This window comes from Saccoglossus kowalevskii, chromosome 4 (assembly GCF_978046115.1).
Source record: "Saccoglossus kowalevskii chromosome 4, keSacKowa6.1, whole genome shotgun sequence".
Classification (NCBI taxonomy): Eukaryota; Metazoa; Hemichordata; class Enteropneusta; family Harrimaniidae; genus Saccoglossus; species Saccoglossus kowalevskii.
In genome coordinates, this window is record NC_140644.1 from 6,689,131 (window position 1) to 6,712,678 (window position 23,548).

The following is a 23,548-nucleotide window of genomic DNA, read 5'->3' on the forward strand; positions in this document are numbered from 1 at the left end:
CGAGACATTGTAAACAATATGCATTACATATTTAATATTGCATGTACAATACTTTTTTATAAAACTTCTATTATTCTAATTACTGTAGAATACTTTATTTTAGCTGGACTTAATTTTCGCTGAAGAGAATTTTAGGGTGTTTTGTATGGAATTTATTTTCACTAATTTTTGACAAGTTGAATGTAAAATAGTATTCGCTGGATTTTATTTTCACTGAATCATTCCTTCAGCGAAAATAGCGAAAATTAATTCCAAGTGAAAATAAAGTATTTTACAGTAATTCAATTATTTGATTTTTGATAAAACAACCACCATTGACTTATTTACCATCAACTAAACAAACATCATTATTCTTCTAACAATTCATCAAAACTCCAAAAAACAATCCAATTAATAGAAAGATTACATTTTATAGTAACTGTGCCTTTAATGCAGTGTGCCTTTAATACTTACTTTTAAAGATGAAGATGACATCACCGTGGGAAGTCCTGCCAATTTCTTCTCTAGACTATTAATTGTTTTATTTTCTCTAGCAATTTTTGTTGCCCACTTCCTAGCTTCTTTGTTAAAATGTAAACTCAAACTTTGATCAAGCGCAACAATCTTCACCTAAAAAAAACAAAAAATTGTACTTCATTCAATGTTTTTGACTATAAAAAACAAAAGATGTGTAGCTTACTGACACTTGAGGGCGCCATAATGCTCAAACTGGGCTTTGGTTTAAAAGTTAGATTTCTTACCTGGTCGTTGTCAACTGGCTCATACATATAATGTGGTACATCCGTGAATGATGGGTTCTCGTGAAGAAAACACTGCTTTTCATAGTCTCTACATATCTGTAACAAACATGAAATGTATTATATGTGAAATGAATATTTAGCATATAAAGCAAACACAATTCTTATGATGAGATGAACTACTTCATTTTCGCTGGAATTAATTTTCGCTGAAAACAGTTTTTAGGTGTTTTGTATGGAATTTATTTCCACTGATTTTTAATAAGTTAAATGTAAAATATAGGAAAAAGGGTATATTCGCGGGATTTCATTTTAACTGAATCATTCCTTCAGCGTAAATAGTGAAAATTAATTCCAAGCAAAAGTAAAGTATTTTACAGTATTATATATGCCATATCTTTGAAATCAACGACTGATTATGAAGTATCTTCCAAAGACAAGTAGTATGAAGTGACCAGTTGATAAGACATATTTGAGTTTGCAAACAAATTATCGTAATGGTAAATGACGATACACACACACGCTGATGTCAATAAAACTGTAACCTTGCATTCATGGCAAAATCATGTTACAAATAAGCTGGAATTATACTAACAATTTGGGACAGAAAACACTGTGGACAAAACGACTATTACGGTAACTGCAGTTGATTAGGAAGAGTAAACTATGGCAGATATCAGAAAAACAAACGACACTAATCACGCTACACCTCGTATATTTTCTTTATATATGAATACTTACAGTAGTAGAGTCAGAGAGCACCTTATTAAAAGAATTCTGCACAAAAGTAGATGTGGCTACTTCCGTCGAGGAGAAAGCATGGAAATATCCCTTAAATGCATCATAAATATTGCTGTCAAGTGCCTGCAATGAAACAAAATACTTAATATTGTGCTAAGGCTAAGATGGGCACAGTGGGATCTTATTTTACAAATTTTATTTTTATAAAAGTATTTATAACAGCTCTGTTGAAATAAACTGTCAGATTTACCAAAAAATCAAAAAGACTTTTTTGGGTGTTTTGCATGAAGTTTGCCATAATTTCACTGATTTTAGATGAGTTGAATTTAAAACATAGGAATAAAGGTATATTTGCTGGATTTTATTTCCATTGAATCATCCAATTACAAGCAAAAATTAAGTATTTTACAGTATATGTAGAGGACGTCTAACCACTCAAATATCAAATATATTCTTTTATTTTTTCAGATATAAAATCCCCAAATCTGCTTCAAAAACAAAATTCAAATTATCAAAATATGACTAATATTACCCTTGGCAGTATATTCTGTACACAAATAAGACTCCTTTTTATACTAAAGTTGGGGGGGGTTAATATTGGGGGTTAACGCAATCTTTTAAAGAGATGAAAAATTGTGACTGTAAAATGTTGGCAATTTGTTTTTAAAATTCCCATCTAATATTTTATAATGTATTCATTTTTAATGGTACAGGAAAAACTCACAACATACCTCTAAAAGTTTAGGAAAATCAACTAGATAGAATCTCGTTTGATGACAATTTGCAGCAGCCATATTAATTAAATATTCATTCCTTGCAAATGTAGATCGTCTGTTATACAAATCCCGTTTGGCTTCTAGTTTGGCACAATTTTTTTCTAACGCAGTCCTCGACTGAAAGATTTTCAAACTACCCTTTTTCAACCTGAAAAATAGGAATATTAAAAGAAATAAAACCATGTACTATGGCATTCATTTCCATTTGATCCCCATGGTAAGTAATCTGACAAAGTTTTCTCTCTAATTTATAGAAAAATAACATAATGATCAGAAGATATCATTAGAAAATGAACAATATGTATAGTATCAAAGCAATGGGACTTGCTGTTCAAAAAATTCGGAAATATAACTTTTCACCACGAAATAAACAAATCTAAAAGAGGTCCACATGTAGTACCTTTATATGTAATATCAAAGCAATTGAACTTGCGTTTTTTAACAAGAAATCAAAAATATCACTTTTACCAAAAATATTCACCAAAATTAGAGAATTGAAGATATCATCATGAAATGAACAAATCTAAGAGAGGTCTACCCAAGATACATATACACCAAGTATCAAAGCATTCAGGCTTGTAGTTTTCAAGAAGAAGTCGAAAAAGTAAAACATTGACACGGACGACAGCGGACAATCACTCTATGATAAGCTCCGCTCGACAGCGGAGCTAAAAAAATATGTACTTTTATGGTTCATACTACCACAACAACAAATACAACAATGGTTTGACAATTAAAGCAAAAAATATTGAGGTATACTTGATATTGTGGCTGTGGGAATTCGGTTCGAATAAATCGCCACGTTTAATAAATCTCCACAGAACATACAGCAGACTCAAGTGATAGAGTTCAAAAGAAAGTCGTAATGACTTCTTTATTCATGGGTAGAATGCTGAAAATTTCAACCAGTAATTACAGCAGTAGTACAAACTTCAGTATTAAAACTGTGAATGCCCTTGATGAGGGGAAAATAGGAGAATAACTTGAAAAACTATGAACTAAATTCAAATGTGGACTCCATTGATGACGGCCATATCCATCGTGAGTAGGAATCATGGGTAACACTTGCATAATAATTAGCATGTTTGAGGTCGATTCCATTGCTCATAGGGGTAACTCGTAATGTACGAACACATGTAAACAATCTAACAGTGAAATAATAGGGTAATTTCCTCAGTTAATAAGGAAATATGAATAAACTAGAATAATCTAAACTGTTTATAAAGATAACACTAGATAAATAAATCTATCTAAATGTAGAAATGTATTGATACATATTCTTATGCATTTAACTAGCTAACAAACACACATGTTGACCTGTGCCCCAACAGATATATATAAAGAGAAATATTTTGCAACTTACTTATTCTCAGCATCAGTCGCTTTCTCTCTCAAATCCTTAGCAACAGTCTCATTTTCTATGTAAGACTTTTTAGCTTTCGTGAAATCTCGTATTGTTGCTGCAACTTCTTCGTGATATGTGTTTAAAATATCAATGTACTAAAGGAGCAGAAAAATGTTCAGACTTAGAAAAGTGGATGAACAGAGAAGATTATTGTGTTAAGTTTGCATTTTTAAGGATGAGAAAGAATAACTTGCTATTAGTGACAGAATTAAAAAGTAATAAGTTTTTATAAAAAAGATTGCAAAGTGAAGAAATCCATGAAAATATTTTGCTTTGCCTGCAAAATTTACAACTCTTCATTGACACATCAACATTGGCATGAGAAAACTTTATGGCCAATCCAAACAGAAGCGTTGTAAATTTGGTGAATAAATTATTTTCTTTCACAATGTTGCTCATAAGACTATTTAGATTTACATTATAAATTTGTTTCTATTTTAAGTGTGCCTATAACCTGTTCAAAATGAATTTTCTTGAAAACAAAATTACTTGCATGAAAATGTTATAGAGAACATACCGTAGAATCACTTATTACTCTAGAGGAGCCAGTCTCAGTAATATCTCTGAATACGTGTACTGAATCCAGAGACTGTAATTATTGAATATTATTATACATCTGTCACTGTTGATGCCATAAGTTACAACGTACTGTAATTTTGCGGTATTTTGCCAAACATGGAACGATTGTGTGTGTAAGCGTCCTCTAATATTAAAAACAAACATGGCTGCCACCAGGGTTTGACTCCATTCTTTTGATTCTTTTGTTAACTTTTGGGATTTCGGCATTTCCATGATGTATCCTTGAAAGTATAATAGTAAGGTTATTACGAGAATACCTCAAAGTATGCACTCAGACAGTACGCCGTCGCATCGACCTCCACTGTGTGCCAGCCGATACTTCCATTGTACTGTCTTTGTGCTTACTTTGAGGTATCCTCGTAATACCTCATAATATGTTGAAAAAAGTTCATGCACACCATTTATGCACTAAACTATTATAAATAGACAATATGATATGATATGATATGATATATGATGATATATGATATGATATGATATGATATATGATATATGATGATATATGATATGATATGGTATGACAATATCAATGATATATGGTATGGTATAGAAGTAAATGCTACAACCTACCTTCTTGTTTAATTGGGTTTTCTGATTTTTTACAGTTTTTACATTTTCAGAAATCTGTGAATTCAGTTTCTCAGCAGAAGCTAGCTTCACTTTTGCACATTTTCCTGTCTCTTCCAAAATGGCCTTCCATACTTCCAATGCTGTCCTATGTATATTCAATATACAATAATCACAATTTTGGTATTTTACTACATACATTACTTATACATCGAATATCAAAATATTTATACAGTAAGGACGTTAGCACATCCACTTGTAGTTCATAAACGATTAACCTTATTAGGCAGCCAAAGACTAGATATTGGAAACAAACAATACCTGTGATCTTTTCTGTCATCAGCTTTGATGTCAGGTACAGATGGAAACTTTCTTTTGTGGTAGAAATCTTGCGATAATTTAAGCAAAGACTGAAAATAGAATATTAAAGGAAGAATGAAGTTGAAATCCTGTTTAAAGTTCATGACTCTTTGTTATTTGTTATGGATCAAAAGAGATCAATTACAATTGCAAGTCTATTGTTCTTTATACAATTGTAACAGTCTAGTGATCGTAAATAATAAAAGTTTGTAAAGGAGACTCCATCACGTTCAGAATGCGTGTTCAGCAAATATGGAAGTCAATTTATTCCTTTACTATGCGTTACTGAAGTGTTTGTTATGATTGTACAGACTGCTCTATACAATAGACTACAACAGATCATAGTCTTGTTGATTACAACTTATAACCTTTGACCTCTGGGTCAAGTCATTACAATGATATGCATATAGTTTCAGAACTCCAAACTAGAATGTAAGTGTGTGTCCCGCCCACTGCTTTCTGTATAAGCTGCCGGAGATGTATACTATTTATTTTGCGTAACAAATATAGTAAAGTCTCTAATCTCATATCAAAGTATAATTTCAAAAACAAATAACATATTATCAGTTTGCGATATGATGTCTTTTAACTCTTTAGTGCAATCCCAAGGATTGACAGCCCCCCCCCCCTTTAAATATTTAAAATTAACCTAATGTACATTTGAAATATTTTTTTTTTCACAAGTTATAAAATGTACTAGTATATAAACTTATATATAAACTAGTATATATTTTTATTTATTTATTATCGGTAAGCAGATTCACAAACTAACTTCTCGTATACAGCAAGATTCATTCATCAACAGGTGTAACAAAAATATTGTGATTTAAATTATAACATGCAGAGAAAAGAAACAGTTTTACGAATACACAGACTGAATGCTGGCCATTTTCCCCAACTACAATGTATGAATTTGACAATTAAGTCAGACATGTGTGCTTTCAAATGCACAATCTCTCTGATGCTGGATGAACAAACCAATGTCTATGCCATACTTTTAGCTTGAGCTGACCACAGGAATAAAACATGAATTCCTAAACTCTTTGATGTTGGGTGAATACGCCAACCAAATATGCCCACACTTGAGGTCAATGAACAATTTGCAATGAACTGTGTGTGTGTGGTAACTTGAATGGTATTTAGAGCAGCTGAAAGGAAACACCCCTTCCATGATGTTGAGGAGAGACTACTTGTACTGACAAAGATAACAATGTGTCTGGAGGATAACACTTGATACATTGTATAAATAACATGCATATTATATTAATAGAAATTTCTATTTCAGACTTTTCCTGCATTTTAAAATTCAAGGTATCAAACCGTTAAATTATATTTATCCATGACAAAGCTGAAAATGCATATACATGTACGTTAAAAGGTACTGAGTGATTCTGGTTGTCATGCATTTGAATTTTCGTGTGAATAAATACAAAACATCTCATGTACCGGTATCCTGCAATATTTAACATCAGGGTACTTTTCAAAGCTATGACGTTTTAGTATCTGATCGCATTCGTATACGCCATTGTACATGGCCGTTCATACTGTAAAGCATTGTGTACTACTAGTATAAACTTTTATATGCACAAAGTGCTTTTCAGAACTTGGGTTAGAGCATTATGTCTTTGAACCACAGTATTCTGAGATTGGAAGCCCAATTGCGTTAAAGTACCGTACTTCCCCGATCGTAAGCCCCTCCCGAGTATGAAGCTTATCCCTCTATTTTTACTACCAGTAGGTATTTATCGAGTTGAGGGCATTCACGATTGTAAGCCAAGAGTGTTTTTACTTTATTCTTTAAAATATGCATGTAAAAAGTGTGTTTCATTTCATAATAATCGTGATTGGCATGGAAATTTGGTCAGTGCTTTTATGAAAAAACTCGCATTAATTTCAGAGTGCATGACAAACATACACAACGTGGTTCGCATCCTTTCTATTCTGTCATTTACTCAGGATGAACCCCGATGTTGCAATACTGGAGTAATCCATATTTCTTTGAGTAGTAGATTTCGAAAAGCCAAAAATGTGATCATTAAGTCGTGTACCTGGTTATTGGCTATCGTTTACTCAGCCCCTGTTTACTTTGAGACTATCATGAAAGGCCTAGGGTTTGAACAATGTGACATGTTGGCGACCGAGAAAGGTGTTTAAATTCTTCCTCCACACTCAGTTTACCCACGGTTACTATTAACCATCGTTTACTTTTCCGAAATTGCGAATCACCAGTTTTTAGGGGAAAAAATCATTGTTTTTTCATTGCAATCAGTGCTACAGAACGCATTTTAACATTGCGGTAATTCACCGTGACTTCCGCATTGCGTTACGAAATCATCGTCAATAATCGGAAGATTACATCATTACGACACATCATTTTGATTGGTTAATGAAAGACATGGCCTGTTAGGTCAAGGGAAGTTGTTTCAGGTCAAATCGTGCAGAAAAACCTCATGGTGAAAAATTGCTTTGCGTCGAGATTTTGCGTTCAATCGAAAACATACCAAAACGAAAATAATGATAAATGCCTTTGACTGTTTTCCCACAGACCTTACCCATTATTTCACCATAAATTCAGATGGTATGTAAATCGTATTGTAATAAAATGTGTGTACTTTTTTATGAACATGTTTGTTTCTTCATTGTAAGTGTCATGGAAATCAATGACGCATTTTTTTTTTTCAAAAATAAGTATTATTTTTCCGAGCCCGGCATGGTGAACGAATAATTTTTTTGAATAATTTTTCGTTGTTTGCAAGATGATTACAGTGTTTAACCCCAAAACAAAATAATCTTTTCTGAGTTGGTCCTCAAGTATAAGCTTGTTCCTTACTTTTCCCTTACATGTTCATGCCTCCGGGCTTATGATCAGGGAAGTACGGTATACTGTGAAGATTCAGATCAGTCCAGTGTGAGTGATGAGAGTATATCGTCGACAATGCCTTTTGTTGGGATGATAGTTTTATTTCAAATTACACGGAAGTCTGTGAACAATCTGCTTGGTGTTCCTGTGACAATTGTCCCATGATTTGCCAGTGAAGCCTCGTGAATACATGGACGAAAATGTTTTCACCACCACCCTACAAACTCAAGATTGCATACTCCAGCATCCAGACTTAATAATTTATAATAATTTACACGCACAGTGCAGTACTGGAAACAGCATTTATTAGACAGTTAGACAAAAAAAAATGCCTGTCTCAATCAATTGCACATCCACAATGTTTGTATGTTGATAAATAATATTAACGTAATTTAAATCATCATAACTCTGAAGATAATCATTTTTTTTATTTTTATTTTTTATTTATAATCAATATACATAACTTGATAAATACAAACACCAAATTAGATTCTATTTAGTTCCCCTTTAACAAATTTAATTTCCTGCCTTCATATTTATACACATGTCATTTTAAATTTGATTAAATTATTATTTGCCAAATGTGATGCAATATGAATATTTACAAATTTCCGATAAATAATAACAAAAATTCACTAAAGGCTCCAGTTTTAAAAAAACAAAAAAGCGTGTAGATATTGCAATACCCAACATACAAAGTTGTACTGCATATTTAATTGTTAAGCTTGTGTGTCCAATCGCTTGACCTAATTTCACATAGAAAGTGGGAGTGTCTGTCTGCCTTGGGCACTAATATCATTGTGAGAAACCAAGAGAAACAAACACTTCACTTGGCAGGATGGAAACAAATATTTAATAATGCCACTGCCATCAACATTTAATAAATATATACAATAGTTTCAAACTATTGAAGTCCACATGACAATATGAACAGGTCTCACAGGGAAATTAAACAGTTTTAACAATGACTTCATTTACATGCATAAATGTATAAGTGTACATAAACTGTATGCAGGCAACTTGATATCTCAGTAATCTTAGGGATAACATCAAAAGTTCAATGTAGGATAAAAAACTTAGTTTCCACCCCACTCCCTGAAACTTAATTGATTAATATTGATCATGGCGTCAGACTACATTCACCATTAAATACAAATTGATACTTGTGCTCTAGGTCCATGTCCTGAAAATGACCTCATTTGACCACATATTTACACTCGGACCAAACCATTTTCTCGTCTTGGATGTGTGTTTTTTCTCATGAATTACAAATAAGTCATCCCTTAGTGAACAGTGATTGAAGCAACTAAGATAAGGTGTTTTCAATAAAAACATACATCATACATTATTTAAAAATAGAATTAAAAAAAACAGTTTAAATGATTCCTCTTTTCCTGTTCAGAAAAAATGTAGTTTTTCTTGTTTTTGAAAGTGAAATGTATCTCACGGTTACATGTGCAAGGTTTAGATAGTGTTTCCATGATTTGGAAATAAACATAGCTTAAAACGCAAAGGAGATTATTCATATTTTTCTTTAGTTATTTTTAAATAGACCTTCTATTTGAACTATTTACTTAGCTGCTTTGAAAAGAAAGTTAGAATTTAGTAATACAATCTCGATATTTACATTAACATGAGTCATACAATACTTTTGTAAAAGCATTATTTTCACATACATGTAGTTTTAATATCAGAAGTCCAACATCTAAAACACAATCCACTTGATAGGGAAAAAGTTTGTTTTATACAATAATAGTTTTTATGGGGTTTCACATTTAAGTGTCCCAAACTTACACTGAAACATGTACATTTATTTATGCTAATTATGTTTATAAATTAGTCATTTATGTAAATCATGCTTACAAATACAGTTACATACTATGAACCATTTTCACTGGTAGAATTATTAAAGATTTCAGTATTTCATGGTTTCTTTGTGATAAAACTGGCACATGAGAAAATTTACACTGTTAGAAAATTTTACAATTTTCATTGATTAGCAAATTGTACAACAATTTGTCTCTCAAAAGATTTGAGTGAATTACAGTATTTTAAAACCCCACGTTATTTACAAGTACTGTATATTACATAGATTTTGATCGCTATTTTAAATTACAATAAATTCAGTTTTATATATTTTGTTCAAATATAACAATAAATTTTGGTAAAGTAAAATAGCATTACAACGCACAGCTTGGTATCGGCTGCTACATACGTACCATGTGCAGTATTATAAGAACGGAGGGAGTGGTGACACTGGATAGATCAACCAATAATTAACTGTAAATGATTTGAGGATTTAGCATTCATGGCAAATATTAAGATTTGCTTTTCACTGCCGTCAGAAATGAAAAAAAAAATTTTTACTAATCTCTTCTTTTATTAGTGTTTTAATTATTATTCACCTTAAAAATTATATTATTATAATAACACAGTGTTTCCGCTACCGTTCGCCAAATCGCCAAGTGGCGAAAAAACAAACAGAATGGCTAATAAAAAGTTTCTCCAATTGGTCATTTGGCGAATTTATCAGGGTACGCTTGACAGTTTCGTAGAAGGACAAGTAAAACCACCTCCTTAAAAAAGACAAATCTGAGGCTGATCACGAAGTTGAAATAAATGTCAAAACGGATGATAAACCGAAGGAAAATTAAGGTCCTGAAAGTACCAAGAAAATGGGAAGTCGTGTCAACCATGGCGCTAAAAAAAGATAGCTCCATGCGTCAACCGAGGTGTGCGTGGTGACTGGGTTAAATCATATCCATGGCTAGAACTTGATGTTTTGTAAAGAAACAAGTAAACGAAATATCTTCACTAATGGATGTGATAAACTGAAACTTGACAATGTGAAGAAACATGCATCGACAAGGAATCATAAACAAGCAATGCAAGATAAATTTCTATTCACGGGATATGAAGCATGCAATGAAAAATGCGTTTTCCGAAGCGGAGTCTGCTGTATTGGCAGACCTACGCAGTGTGTCCTGGTACGCCAAGAAAAATATCACCAATGTAAAATTGACATTTATGCATCTATTACAGACTAATATGTAATACTAATGTTCACTTTTATTACTCGAACATGTTAATATATGTCAGTTACATCACAAAGTTGTGTGTTTCATATAAACATTATATTTCATGCTTAAATTTTACTCCCCTCTGGGGTCCCACTTTTTTTCATAGTTAACTCAATTTTATGTGTGTGTAAAAGCCTGGTTTTCATTTGTCAGCTTCTATGTGACAGAAACTGGCTACAGAAAATTATTTTTGGCTAATGTTTTGGAGGTTGCAATAGCCACTTGGCTATTATTCTCATACTTCTAAAGGAAACACTGTAACAAGAAATATTGATAACTGGATCTCGATCATGCAAGGATTTTATTCATACATAATGGGTTCTTATGCACATCATTTTTTTTCCCCCAGATTTGTGGCAGAAATTCTTGATTTTGATGAATTGATGAATCATTCAGCCATCTTGCACTGGATTATGAAACAAATACTGTAGAATACTTTATTTTCGCTTGGAATTTATTTTCACTATTTTCGCTGAAGGGATGATTCCGTGAAAATAAAATCCAGCGAATATACTTTTTTTCCTATATTTCACATTAAACTAATCAAAAACCAGTGAAAATAAATTCCATACAAAAAGTCCAAAACGCCTTTTCAGCAAAAATTAATTCCAGCAAAAATAAAGTATTTCACAGTAGATGTGCTTATTTATGAAGTGATGTGTGATGTATGTGTTTAGTTTGAATGTGATCGGTCAAAGCATGTCAGATATATGCCCCTGGTACTGCATTTGTTACAACAAAATGGCAGCCAGTCGGCCATATTTTATCCATTCTAAAACAAAAAATGATGTGTATCAAGGACCCATTATGTTCAATGGCCATACAAAGTTTGAATGAAATATATTCATAGACGATTTAGATCCAGAATGGTAGAAATGCTTGATTTTGATGAATTTTTAGCATTAGAATGGCTACCATTCGACCATCTTGAATTGAATCATAAAACAAATGCATGTGAAGTTTGAATGAAATTGATCCAAACATATCTGAGATGCAGATGCTGATGAACATACACACATAGGTGAAATTATAAGGTTCCCTGTTTTCAGACTGTGTATGATAAGGACTCATTATGCTGCCTCAAAAACAATTTCCAATAACTCATAAAAGTAGTTAATAAATAAACGCTGCACGGACTGATAAATATGATATACTGTATAGTAGATAATTAGGTTTATTATGATTACCAAATATTATCTACTATATATCCAATAATTCTTTAAGGATTACAGCATAAGAATTACCATGGAAACTTATGATAATTATGTATATGCAAAAAAAAAGTATAGCACCTAATTATGAATAGTGTGGGTACCGGGTAATAGTGTGGGTACCGGGTAATAGTGTGGGTACCGGTAATAGTGTGGGTACCGGTAATAGTGTGGGTACCGGGTAATAGTGTGGGTACCGGGTAATAGTGTGGGTACCGATAATAGTGTGGGTACCGATAATAGTGTGGGTACCGGTAATAGTGTGGGTACCGGGTAATAGTGTGGGTACCGGGTAATAGTGTGGGTACCGGGTAATAGTGTGGGTACCGGGTAATAGTGTGGGTACCGGTAATAGTGTGGGTACCGGTAATAGTGTGGGTACCGGTAATAGTGTGGGTACCGGTAATAGTGTGGGTACCGGTAATAGTGTGGGTACCGGGTAATAGTGTGGGTACCGGTAATAGTGTGGGTACCGGTAATAGTGTGGGTACCGGTAATAGTGTGGGTACCGGTAATAGTGTGGGTACCGGTAATAGTGTGGGTACCGGGTAATAGTGTGGGTACCGGGTAATAGTGTGGGTACCGGTAATAGTGTGGGTACCGGTAATAGTGTGGGTACCGGTAATAGTGTGGGTACCGGTAATAGTGTGGATACCGGGTAATAGTGTGGGTACCGGTAATAGTGTGGGTACCGGTAATAGTGTGGGTACCGGTAATAGTGTGGGTACCGGTAATAGTGTGGAGTAGAAGTGCACTATGACAGGTACATGTACCCGTAGACAGCCACCTGTCATTATTTACCAAAAATCAACATACTGGTAGTTTGACACTCAATTCTTTCACAATGATGACATCTTACATGTTTATGTACACACCTTTTTATACATACCACACACGTACACACCAACTACTGTGAAATTATTAATTTTTACTGGGTTTAAATTTCACTGATTTACCATTTCAGTCATATTCAGTGGGTTTTAAATTCACCGTTTTATCATTTAGATAATGTGTTCTATGCATTTTAATTTAGCGCATTTTCCAGTCAGCGAAATAAGCAAAATTAAAGTGCCTGTGCAATGCCCACCTTCACGTTTCCCATTTTAGATCTGTGTCCCACTGAAAAGGGTAGTTATTGATTTTTTTGCTGAAAATGATTACTTGTAATCAAGTAAATTTGGGATATTTCTCGTGTTGTAGCCACGCCCACCAATCCTGCAACGGTCGACTGTTTCCGGATTTCCGACTCTCGCCGAAAGTGCGCCACCAAATGCCAAAATGTGATAGGAAGTCATACCCCTGAGCCGTAATAACACTGGTCATTCAGTATACTTTTAAACGATATACATTTTTCAGTCTGCATTTTTTTTCTTTCTTTTTTTTGTCTATTTTCTTTTTTTTGAGAGAGAGTTTTTAGATGTTGTGTTGTGGGCAGTTGCAGTGAAACGTATAGTCATAGTGTAAGTATTCACATGTTTCTAATCGATCAGAAGGTGCGACATCAGTGGACGAATGCCACTTAACCTCAGATTCCTTTTTTTGGAAAAACTGTCCTCGTCCATGAAAAAAACAACTAGGTTTAAACATAAACCTGGCGCAACACTTTTGAAAGAGATAGATTCCGGACTATGATCACCGAGGCGGATTTCAGAAGAGAGAGAGACATCTGGCAAGTGTTTCAAATGAGTTGACTTTTTTTGCGATCGTGATTATCGTTTTATAGAGACCATTTAGTCCCTGTTAAGTAAAAGGTAGCAATAATTTTGACAGTAACACGAAAACGAAGCATCGGACAAACAGGAAATTACACAACCCTTACACACTGCTAATTGTTTTCATTTTCGTAGGCTAAAAGTTTCTGTATTGTTTGGTGATTGGTGTTGAATGTCGAATTCACACCTTCGTTCTTTTTTTACCTCCATGCTTGCAGCTTGATCTGCGTAATAATTTATGAAATAAGAATCCGGACTTGGTCAATGTGTTCCCACCAAATAAAGTTTTAATATGATGTTATAATTATGACAATCACGCCATGGATCACGCTAACTCAAATCCACTCTGAATTTATCTGTATGTGTGTCGACCTCGAGTATTTTTGTTATCCAATTAAACGCCGCTTTTAACGCACTTGCCTTCGTCCTGACCCGACGCGTTCACCTATTTCAACAAAATTTCAATTTATTTCCATGCGGCTGTCATTCATTTAGTAACTGTGATTTGTCGGGTTTTTTTTATTATTTTGTAGTGATCACTATAGTCTAATGTTTAGAATGTCAAAATATGTTCTCTTTTCTTTTAATTTTGAAAGTTTTACTCAGACGATCGATGAAATAAAACAGTGTAGTGACGTGCCTAGTAACCTGCTAAATAACGAGATAATTCCGACGTCAAATTCTATTTTGTCCAGCGACAGTGTACAAACGTGTGTCACTGACGATCACGGTGACCACCTACACCAGAACGGACATATTTCGCATCTAACTCAACCCCATGCAACAAAAATTGATACTATGTGTTCATTATGGTCCATTCCTCTACAACGAACAAGTACATAAGTAAAAATTTAGTCAAAGACGAGAAAACTGCAGAAGAAATTTGCCTTATTTACACGTATCGGCAATGCAAGCTGCCATGCGACTTCCCCTTCTGACGTCACAAGGGGAATTTCTGTATGCAAATATGAAGCTAATGAAGACCCTTGTTTTAAAATACACAAAAATAAAGTTGCTGTAGATTGAGTTTAAAACACATTTTTTCACTTAAAAAATAATTCATGCTTATGATTTAATAAAATTAATAATATTTATGTATCAATGGATAATTTTAGGCGTGAAAATAGCAGCCATTTCACAGGCACTTTAAAACCCAGTGAATAATTAATTCTTTTACAGTATATGTATACTAATCATTTTGATACATACACGTTACTATCATTTCAAACTGTGATGATAATGACATTCTTGTAACTATATCTCTCGTGAATACTGTAAACGTACTAATTATGCAATGTATTATCATTTTTTTCTATTTGTAGACATTCTCATACAAATTTCTACAAAGCAACTGTTTTTACTGTCAAATCAACTTGGGGTCTAAAATTATAGACTTCTGATATTAAAACTATGTGAAAATAATATTTTTACAAAAGTATTGTATGACTTATGTCAATGTAAATACCAGAGACTGTATTAATAAATTCTAGCTTTCTTTTTAAAGCATCTAAGTAAATAGTTGAAATAGAAGGTTTATCAAAAAGGAAACAGGAATCGTTTTAAATTCTTACCATTCTATTTTTACATGATTTATGATCTAATCTTTAGTTCAAACTGGATGTAGAGACCCATTGATCTACTTCAAAACACATCTCATCATAAAAACTTCCTTTTTCCAAAAAAAAAGAATAAAGAAACTATGTCTACCTTGCCTGTGTAATGAATGAATTTGTAATTGTGATGTGAGATGTGTTTGACATCCATAAAAAAAAAGATTAGGCCAATTTGGTCATTTTCTGTGTTCCATGTAGCCATGAAGTAATACATATCTAATGTATATATGCTATCTAGTTATCTAATTATGCTAATTATGCTAATTCCCAATGACTGATTAACTTAATCAACAGAAATGTATGCTATGATTAATGATATTCACATGCTTGCTACATAACTGGAAAACAGTATTAAATATAATAGGATTAATGTAATTCATTATAAGGTGTAGTTTATTTCACAGACTTCATTAATGATCACCCCCCAGGGATAGATAGATAGATAAATAAATAAATAAATAAATAAATAAATAAATAAATAAATAAATAAATAAATAAATAAATAAATAAATAAATAAATAAATAAATAAATAAATAAATAAATAAATAAATAAATAAATAAATAAATAAATAAATAAATAAATAAATAAATAAATAAATAAATAAATAAATACTAGATGATCTGAATTTAAAGTTTCTGAACCATGAACAGTAGAAATATTAAATTATAGAAGATCTGTGATATATATACAGATTACTTGACATTTTTATCCCATTACTTATATTGCCTAATTCAGATTATGGTTTATGTACACATTATACATAATTGAACACATGTTTGGTATGTATAGTTTTTATTTTATTTCTCAGCTACAAAGTTGCTATTTCACAGAAGCGTTTTTTTTTATCTCATCAAAGATGAAAGAACGCTGTTGTTCGTTGTTTCTGTTATTAAATGTACATTGTATATACGTCTGTCAATAAAACACCTCACAGTAAATCATTAGTTTGCGTTGATCAGTGAGCTGAATTTGTTATCAGGCATCCACGCTGGTTAGCAAAAATGTACACAAATGATGTCATAGTAGACAAATACAGTCCAATCAGCAAAAAGAATTTAAAGATATTCGAATCAATCAATAAAAATATAATTTGTGTATCATCATATGTTGGGCGCAAACCCTGAATGAAAGGACTTGAACTTAACATTAAAATAAGGAATCTCACTTGACAACCCCTGAGAGCACTTCTGCAATCATTTTCCGCAAATTGTGGTAATTTCTTTATTTTACATTACTATTAGCAACACCGTTGTTTGCTTGACATTCAAACAACAAGAAAGTGTGCAACTTTTTGCTTGTATAAATTTTGATAATTGGAAGCAGAGTGGGTGGTTATACCGGTATATGTACGGAAAAAATTAACTTTAATCAGGGAAATTATAAAATCACCAGGTCAGTTACAGCATGGAGCTAAAAAAAGAATCTTTTTTACGCTCAATGGTTACAGGTACGCATATATCAATTAGTTTACCTACAAGATTTTTTAATTTAAGTTTTGGTGAGCTAAAAATCTTATTTCTGTTTTTTAAACAATTAAATCACTACAGTCCTTTAACAAAATCATTTGTCATTATCGGTATTTCAAATAACAGAGAATAGTTTTCCATCTGCAAAACGTGTATTACCACAATGACTCCAAATCACATATACTTCCTCCCACAATGCATTGCACACATATGTACATTCACAATATGAATTCAACTCAAAATTCCCCTAACCCTGAAAACACTTGAAGTCAAGTTTCATATATGAAGTAATTTCAATCAAATCATAATTAATCAGAGAAATTATTTCCTTTTTGTCCAGAAGTAACAAAGCAATTATACAAAATTTCAAAAAAACTGTCATTGAGCTACAAGCAGAATATGATAAAACACAAATAATTATATGCAAATTAGCTAATTAATATGCAGGGTTGGGCAAAAAAAACACTGCACACTGTGAAATCCCTGGTGAAATCCCTGCCTGCCCTAAAATACAAACATAAATGTGATCAACAGCTTTCAGTCTTTATTTGCACAGTAACAGACATAGTAAATATAAAGTTCTCATATTGTGCGGCAACACATTTTCACAATTTTACTTCAATACAATTTGACAGCTGTGAACAAGTTGTTCTGATCCGATGGCCTTATACAAGTAACGATTTATTGTGTAAAGCTATAATCCATGCTTCCCCAGCTATTGGTGGTTACAGACCTTTACAAGCGTATTCTACTCCATTATAAGCACTTACATAAATAAAATGAACTGTTTTGGTATTCACTTAAAATCCCATCAAAAGAAACTTTTTTTTCTTCCTTTGGCTCTGCCTTCATTCAAATCGGGGAAATATTGTACCCCTATAAGATTATATTTATAGTATCTCATGTATACCAAAATATCAGTATATTGACAAATTAAATAAACACAATGTAAAGCTTCTAGTTTCTGCAACCTCTACTTCAGTAAATTTTATTATTAAAATGTTTTCAAAAAATTATATAATACATAATCATAATAAATTTCCAAACCCATTGACACAGATTTATGAATTTGTTGACAGAATCATTTTCGCCATGGCAACGATTTTATTATTTGTGGACTCTCCATATCTCAATTTGCAAAATCTTGTAAATAAATTACATTTTAACAAGAATTTTTACTTTTCAAAACACCAAACGACTTTGTAAAAGAACATATCCGGTCCCTGACACAATGACAATTCAACTTTTAATCAGTCAAGTAAATCCAAAATACACGCACACACTGACCTAGAACACATGACATTTGGCTTTGTAACTTGGCCTAGTGAACAAGCATACAACCCTCAAGCACATATCACATGTTATACAGAGCAATCAGGATAACAGAGCATATTGACTTAGTAAGCCACATGTGACTATCACACCAAAAGAAAACTGTAGAATATAGATAAAAGTCACCTGTTTTGTTTCCATTAGCACCGAACTACAAAAATATCAAAATAATCTGTCAGGTTTTATTGTTGTTTTATTCTTCAACTAGATATACTGTTTTGTTTTTATTTTTCACCAATTACTTCTGCCAAAAACGAAAGCTATAATCAGAGTTATCAATTATTTCCTAATACAGCAGTAATTTAATAATATATAGCGCCTATGTCAATGTATGGCAAAACGTGTTTACTGACCCACATATTAGGCATGTGGTGAGCTACATTTGAAACAACCCCAATTAGAAAACAATAATTACAGATTATTAATATATACTAGTATATGGGAGATGGAGAGTTTGTGAATTTATTGCTGGTACGGTAATAAGGTTTATAAATTCATTTCCCGTGTAGCCACTAACCTGTGCATACACCTTTTCAATAGACGCCCGCTGCTTGGCAAAATCCCTGTATAAAAACAGAATTACGGGATGTATTGTAAACGATCACACATCAAACAGATAAAGCCAGTGATCCAGTAGTATATGTATGTTTTATTCCACGAATATAGTTTTAATCTGACGACACGCGAGTGCGGCGAGTAGGACTCACCTGACATCGTCCAGGAGTTCGTATTCGGTCTGCTGTTTTGATTGGAGCTTACTGAGTTGTTCGTTGTGTACATTTCTTACACGTTGGGCGATTTTAACCTGCAAGATAATCGTTCATTTTTAAGTTAAAATACGCCATATATTTGACCTATTGTTATTCTAGATGTGAAAAAAGCGATATTAAAGGTGACTGAAGCTAAATTACCTTCCGTGGCGGTGGTTGCTGCATTGTGACTTGCACCTGAATACAGAGCGGACGATTCAACTATACGTACACCTCGGCCATGTTGTTATTTGAGTGGCTGTTCGGATCACCCGGAAACCGCCCACTGGGAGGCTGCGATACGGTTTGTCAGGTAGTCTTTTCTAAAAAAATATATAACGTTTGTTTTTTTCATTTTCTGTTATGTTGTATTCTTCGCACAAATTTAATTAATCCAATAAATTGTGCCGAAACTCAAAACGTGTTATATACAGTAGCACGGACTATCTTTGCTAATGAGCGCATCCGTTACATGCACAGCCATTCGGTGATATCGGTGTCCCTCATTTACGGTGTTTTTGATGACGGGGACAATATTCTAGTTATCGGTACTTGTATAATTATGTCAAAGTTCAAGTGATGACATCATTATGTTGTCGATTAAATGTCCCCAGTTATTTAGAAGTGCTACAATATATACGTCATGCCTTCGTGTTATTTGTTGTTCATCAAGATTCATGTAAACAACGAACGTCTCTAACAGTAAATACCACCGATAATATTAATACATGTACAGAAAGACTCAATAAAAACACACGTTATGTGATTAGAAAACTCGATCAATTCTTGAAAATAGAATTTAGAGCTCTAGTAATGTGAACGTAATTAAATACCTGTAGTAACTATTAGTATTAGGTGTTTTGGCTCTGTTTATTTTAATGTTATCTTATAGTTTAGCTACTGTATGTTTTATGATTTTTATTTTTTACCATACTGCGCCCTCTGATGGCATAGTAGTGTAATAAAGTTAGTGTAATAAACTATGAACTTGAAAATTGTCTAAATGAAATTAATAACTTTAGCTTACGTAGAATGTTATCAAAATTTAGGCTTAGTGATCACATTTTGGAGATTGAACTGGGGAGAAGGAGAAAACCAAAACTACCAGCAACAGAAAGAGTCTGTAGAAAATGTGATCAAGGCGATATTGAAGATAAAAAACATTTTCTTTTGAGCTGCTCACATTTTGAAAATGAAAGAAAAATCCTCTTGAAAAACTGCGAAATTACCTCAAGTGAAACAAATTGAACAAATTACATCATGGATTCGTCTATGTATACTGTCGGATTTTTTTTTTTTACCTGAAAAGGCATTTGACACCATAGATCACGAAATTCTGATGCAGAAATTGCGTAAATATAGTATCCGATGTGTTGCCTCTTTTTAGATGAGTAGGTAAAGTGCGGTAGTCGCCGCGTAGCGCGTGTTCGAATTTTATGTAAATAAACAATGTATTTTACATGCGTTGTATACGTCGCTATGAGTCCCATATCGAACAGAACGCAACGTGATGACTGCCGTCCTTTAAAACCCAATAATAGTGCATATACTGCAGCAGGTCTTACTGGTGATATTGAGTGAGCCTGCCTCGGGGTAAGACTCTTGAACCTTCGCTATTCATACTATGTCAATGATATATGTTAGCAGAGGTACACATTACCTCTGATGTTAGTTATCGCAAATGTTACTTACAGATTATTTTATATGCTGATGATACTAAAACACTTCGATCTGGTGAAACTATTGTTAAGATTGTATGAAACTTTGAAGATATCTAAAAGCTTTGATTCGTGTTGCCTATTTTTCTGTAGTTGCCAAAAGTGTGTAAAAGGAGTAAGAGGAATCGTTACCCATTGTCCAAATCACACGGTTTTCCTCAAATAAGCATACTTTACTGCGAACAGGCGATAAATGGGCTAGTGAAGATGTCCGTGACCATGTAAAACCACATAAGCTCCGCTCTCTGTCAACTGCTACAAATTGTCGACAGAGGGCGCTGTGGTACTGTCGGTACGTTGAATTTGTGATAACTGACAGTACAAAGTACCGTACTACTGACAGAATCCTAAATAAATATCAAGATACGTTAAGCATCTCTACAAACGTTTAGACCCCCGAATTATATTCGTGCTACTCCTCAATTCAGTGAATTACGCTTGTTCTGATAACAAGTCATTATCAACAATTACATTATGTAATGATATCAAGCATAATAACATTTGATATCATGTTATCAAAAGTGTCAGAGGTATCAAGTATCAAGCACAAAACAAATTGATGAGCATGTCTTTGGTACTGAATTGAGCATTCCGGTATATTCTATAGATCTGATAGTCATGAGTATAATTCAAAATGGCAACCAGTCGGCCATTGTTGAACAAATTGTGAAACTAAGTAACATACATGTGTATTTATGAAATTTGCTCAGGCATATTGTGTTTTTCAGTTTTTCTGAGGAGCAAAATGGCTGCCAATTGGTCAAATATTCTTGGATCCAAAAAAAGTAATTGCTACGCATACCTCTTAATACATTGTCCACTTTCCAGTGTCATCTGAACATGCTAAGATTTCACCTCCATACTCAATGTGTGACTGAGACATAAATAAATATACCACACTGCTAATCTGAATACTGTAAAATACTTTATTTTTGCTTGGAATTAATTTTTGTTATTTTTGCTTAAGGAATGATTCAGAGAAAATAAAATCCAGCGAATATACCTTTTTTCCTATATTTTTACATTTAACTCCTCAAAAAGCAGTGAAAATAAATTCCATACAAAAGACCCAAAAATTATTTCCAGCTAAAATATAGTATTTTACAGTATACTAATAGCCAGATATACATTATCTCCACTCATTGAGTTAATTTCCACCGCAACCCCTCCCGCTAATCTGCATGATGTAGCAGTACATTTACAGGTTTAATGAGCTAAATCTTAGCAGCAAGACCAAATTTCCATGCAACATGGGTTACCAGTAAAAATGTAGCCAGGCTACACATGTATTTTTACCAATTTGCCCGAATCAGTAAGACTTGTAGTACATACAGTGACAAGGTATTTTCTCACAAGTAATCAATCCCATATTTAACACGGTTGGCAGAACACAGATAACAATTCATTGAAAATGACACAGTCCCCGTTAAATTAAGTTCTCTTTGTGCTCGTCATATTAAAGCGGAGGGGTTGTTGCGAACGTGTCCTTGAATTCCAAGTGGCGTATACAGCAGATTGTTTATTTACATCAAAACGCGTGTTCTGTGTAGTAGTAATACGGGCAAAAATAAAAACAGCCGTTATTCGGCCATCTTTGATCTGATTATGAAACACACTGATATGTATGATGTATGTGCCAAATACAAATGAAAATGGTACATAAATTGTGGAAATATACCGTAAAATCTGTATTAGAAGCCGCATCCCTAATAGAAGTCGCATCCATTCTATTTGAATAATTGAGAACCAAAAATTCACCATTTCTCATATGTGTAGATGCTCTAATAGAAGCCGCATCTCCTCTGTTGCATTGTACCATTTTAATAGAAGCCGCGGCTTCTAATACAGATTTTACAGTAGTAGTAAGGCCAAAAAGTCAGATGGCTGTCAATCGGCCATCCTTGACAAGATTTTGAAACAAATTGTCATGGACATGCATCCTAACATGTATAAAGTACATGTATGTGCCAAATTTGAATGAAAACTGACAGAGCACGTCCAAGATACCGCATAAAAAACCCAAAAACAAAATGCCTGCCAGTCGACCATCTTTGATCCAATAGCGAAATAAATCGTCATGGACATGTATCCTAACATGTATAATCTATGTACCAAGTTTGAATGACAACTGACAAAGCATGTTCAAAATACAAGTCAACATTTTCAAAAAACAAGATGGCTACCAGTCGGCCATTTTGAATCGAATTGCTAAACCACTGCATGTGCATATGTCCCACATAAGGTACTAGGCACATGCAAAGAATGAACGGAATCGGTCCAAGGGATTCTGAGATATGACTCCGGACAGACGCACGGACACGGAATTATAAGTTAATAGAATCATAGCTCCATGTTAGGATATATACTGTGAAATTACTAATTTTCACTGGGTCTAAATTTCGCTCATTTACCATTTCAGGCATATTCACGGTTTTATCATTTAGATAATGTGTTCTAATGCTAAATTTTACATATTCACTGGGTTTTAATAGCACATTTTCCAGTCAGTGAAATAAGCAAAATTAAAACCCAGTGAATAATCAACCCCTTTACAGTTATCAATGGTGGGTACATTCAAATACTTTTATACTTATTAAATTATTAATCCATTTTTTTATCATACAAACAGTACAAAAGAGA

At 33.3% G+C, this 23,548-nt stretch overlaps 1 protein-coding gene across 1 annotated transcript in view; it reads right to left on the bottom strand.

Moving 5' to 3' along the window:
- The window catches only part of LOC102809794 (F-BAR and double SH3 domains protein 2-like), a 32,990-nt gene extending 13,249 nt beyond the window's left edge, over positions 1-19,741 (bottom strand). Inside the window, exons 1-10 of the mRNA XM_085497684.1 lie at positions 19,353-19,741; positions 19,149-19,246; positions 18,959-19,004; positions 5,127-5,215; positions 4,809-4,953; positions 3,618-3,754; positions 2,210-2,402; positions 1,479-1,601; positions 741-836; positions 454-609 (exon numbers count right to left, since the gene is read on the bottom strand). Coding sequence (XP_085353810.1) covers positions 454-609; positions 741-836; positions 1,479-1,601; positions 2,210-2,402; positions 3,618-3,754; positions 4,809-4,953; positions 5,127-5,215; positions 18,959-19,004; positions 19,149-19,246; positions 19,353-19,376 — 1,107 coding nt within the window. The 5' untranslated portion in view covers positions 19,377-19,741. The remainder of the gene's footprint in view (positions 1-453; positions 610-740; positions 837-1,478; positions 1,602-2,209; positions 2,403-3,617; positions 3,755-4,808; positions 4,954-5,126; positions 5,216-18,958; positions 19,005-19,148; positions 19,247-19,352) is intronic.
- Positions 19,742-23,548: the final 3,807 nt, after the last annotated feature.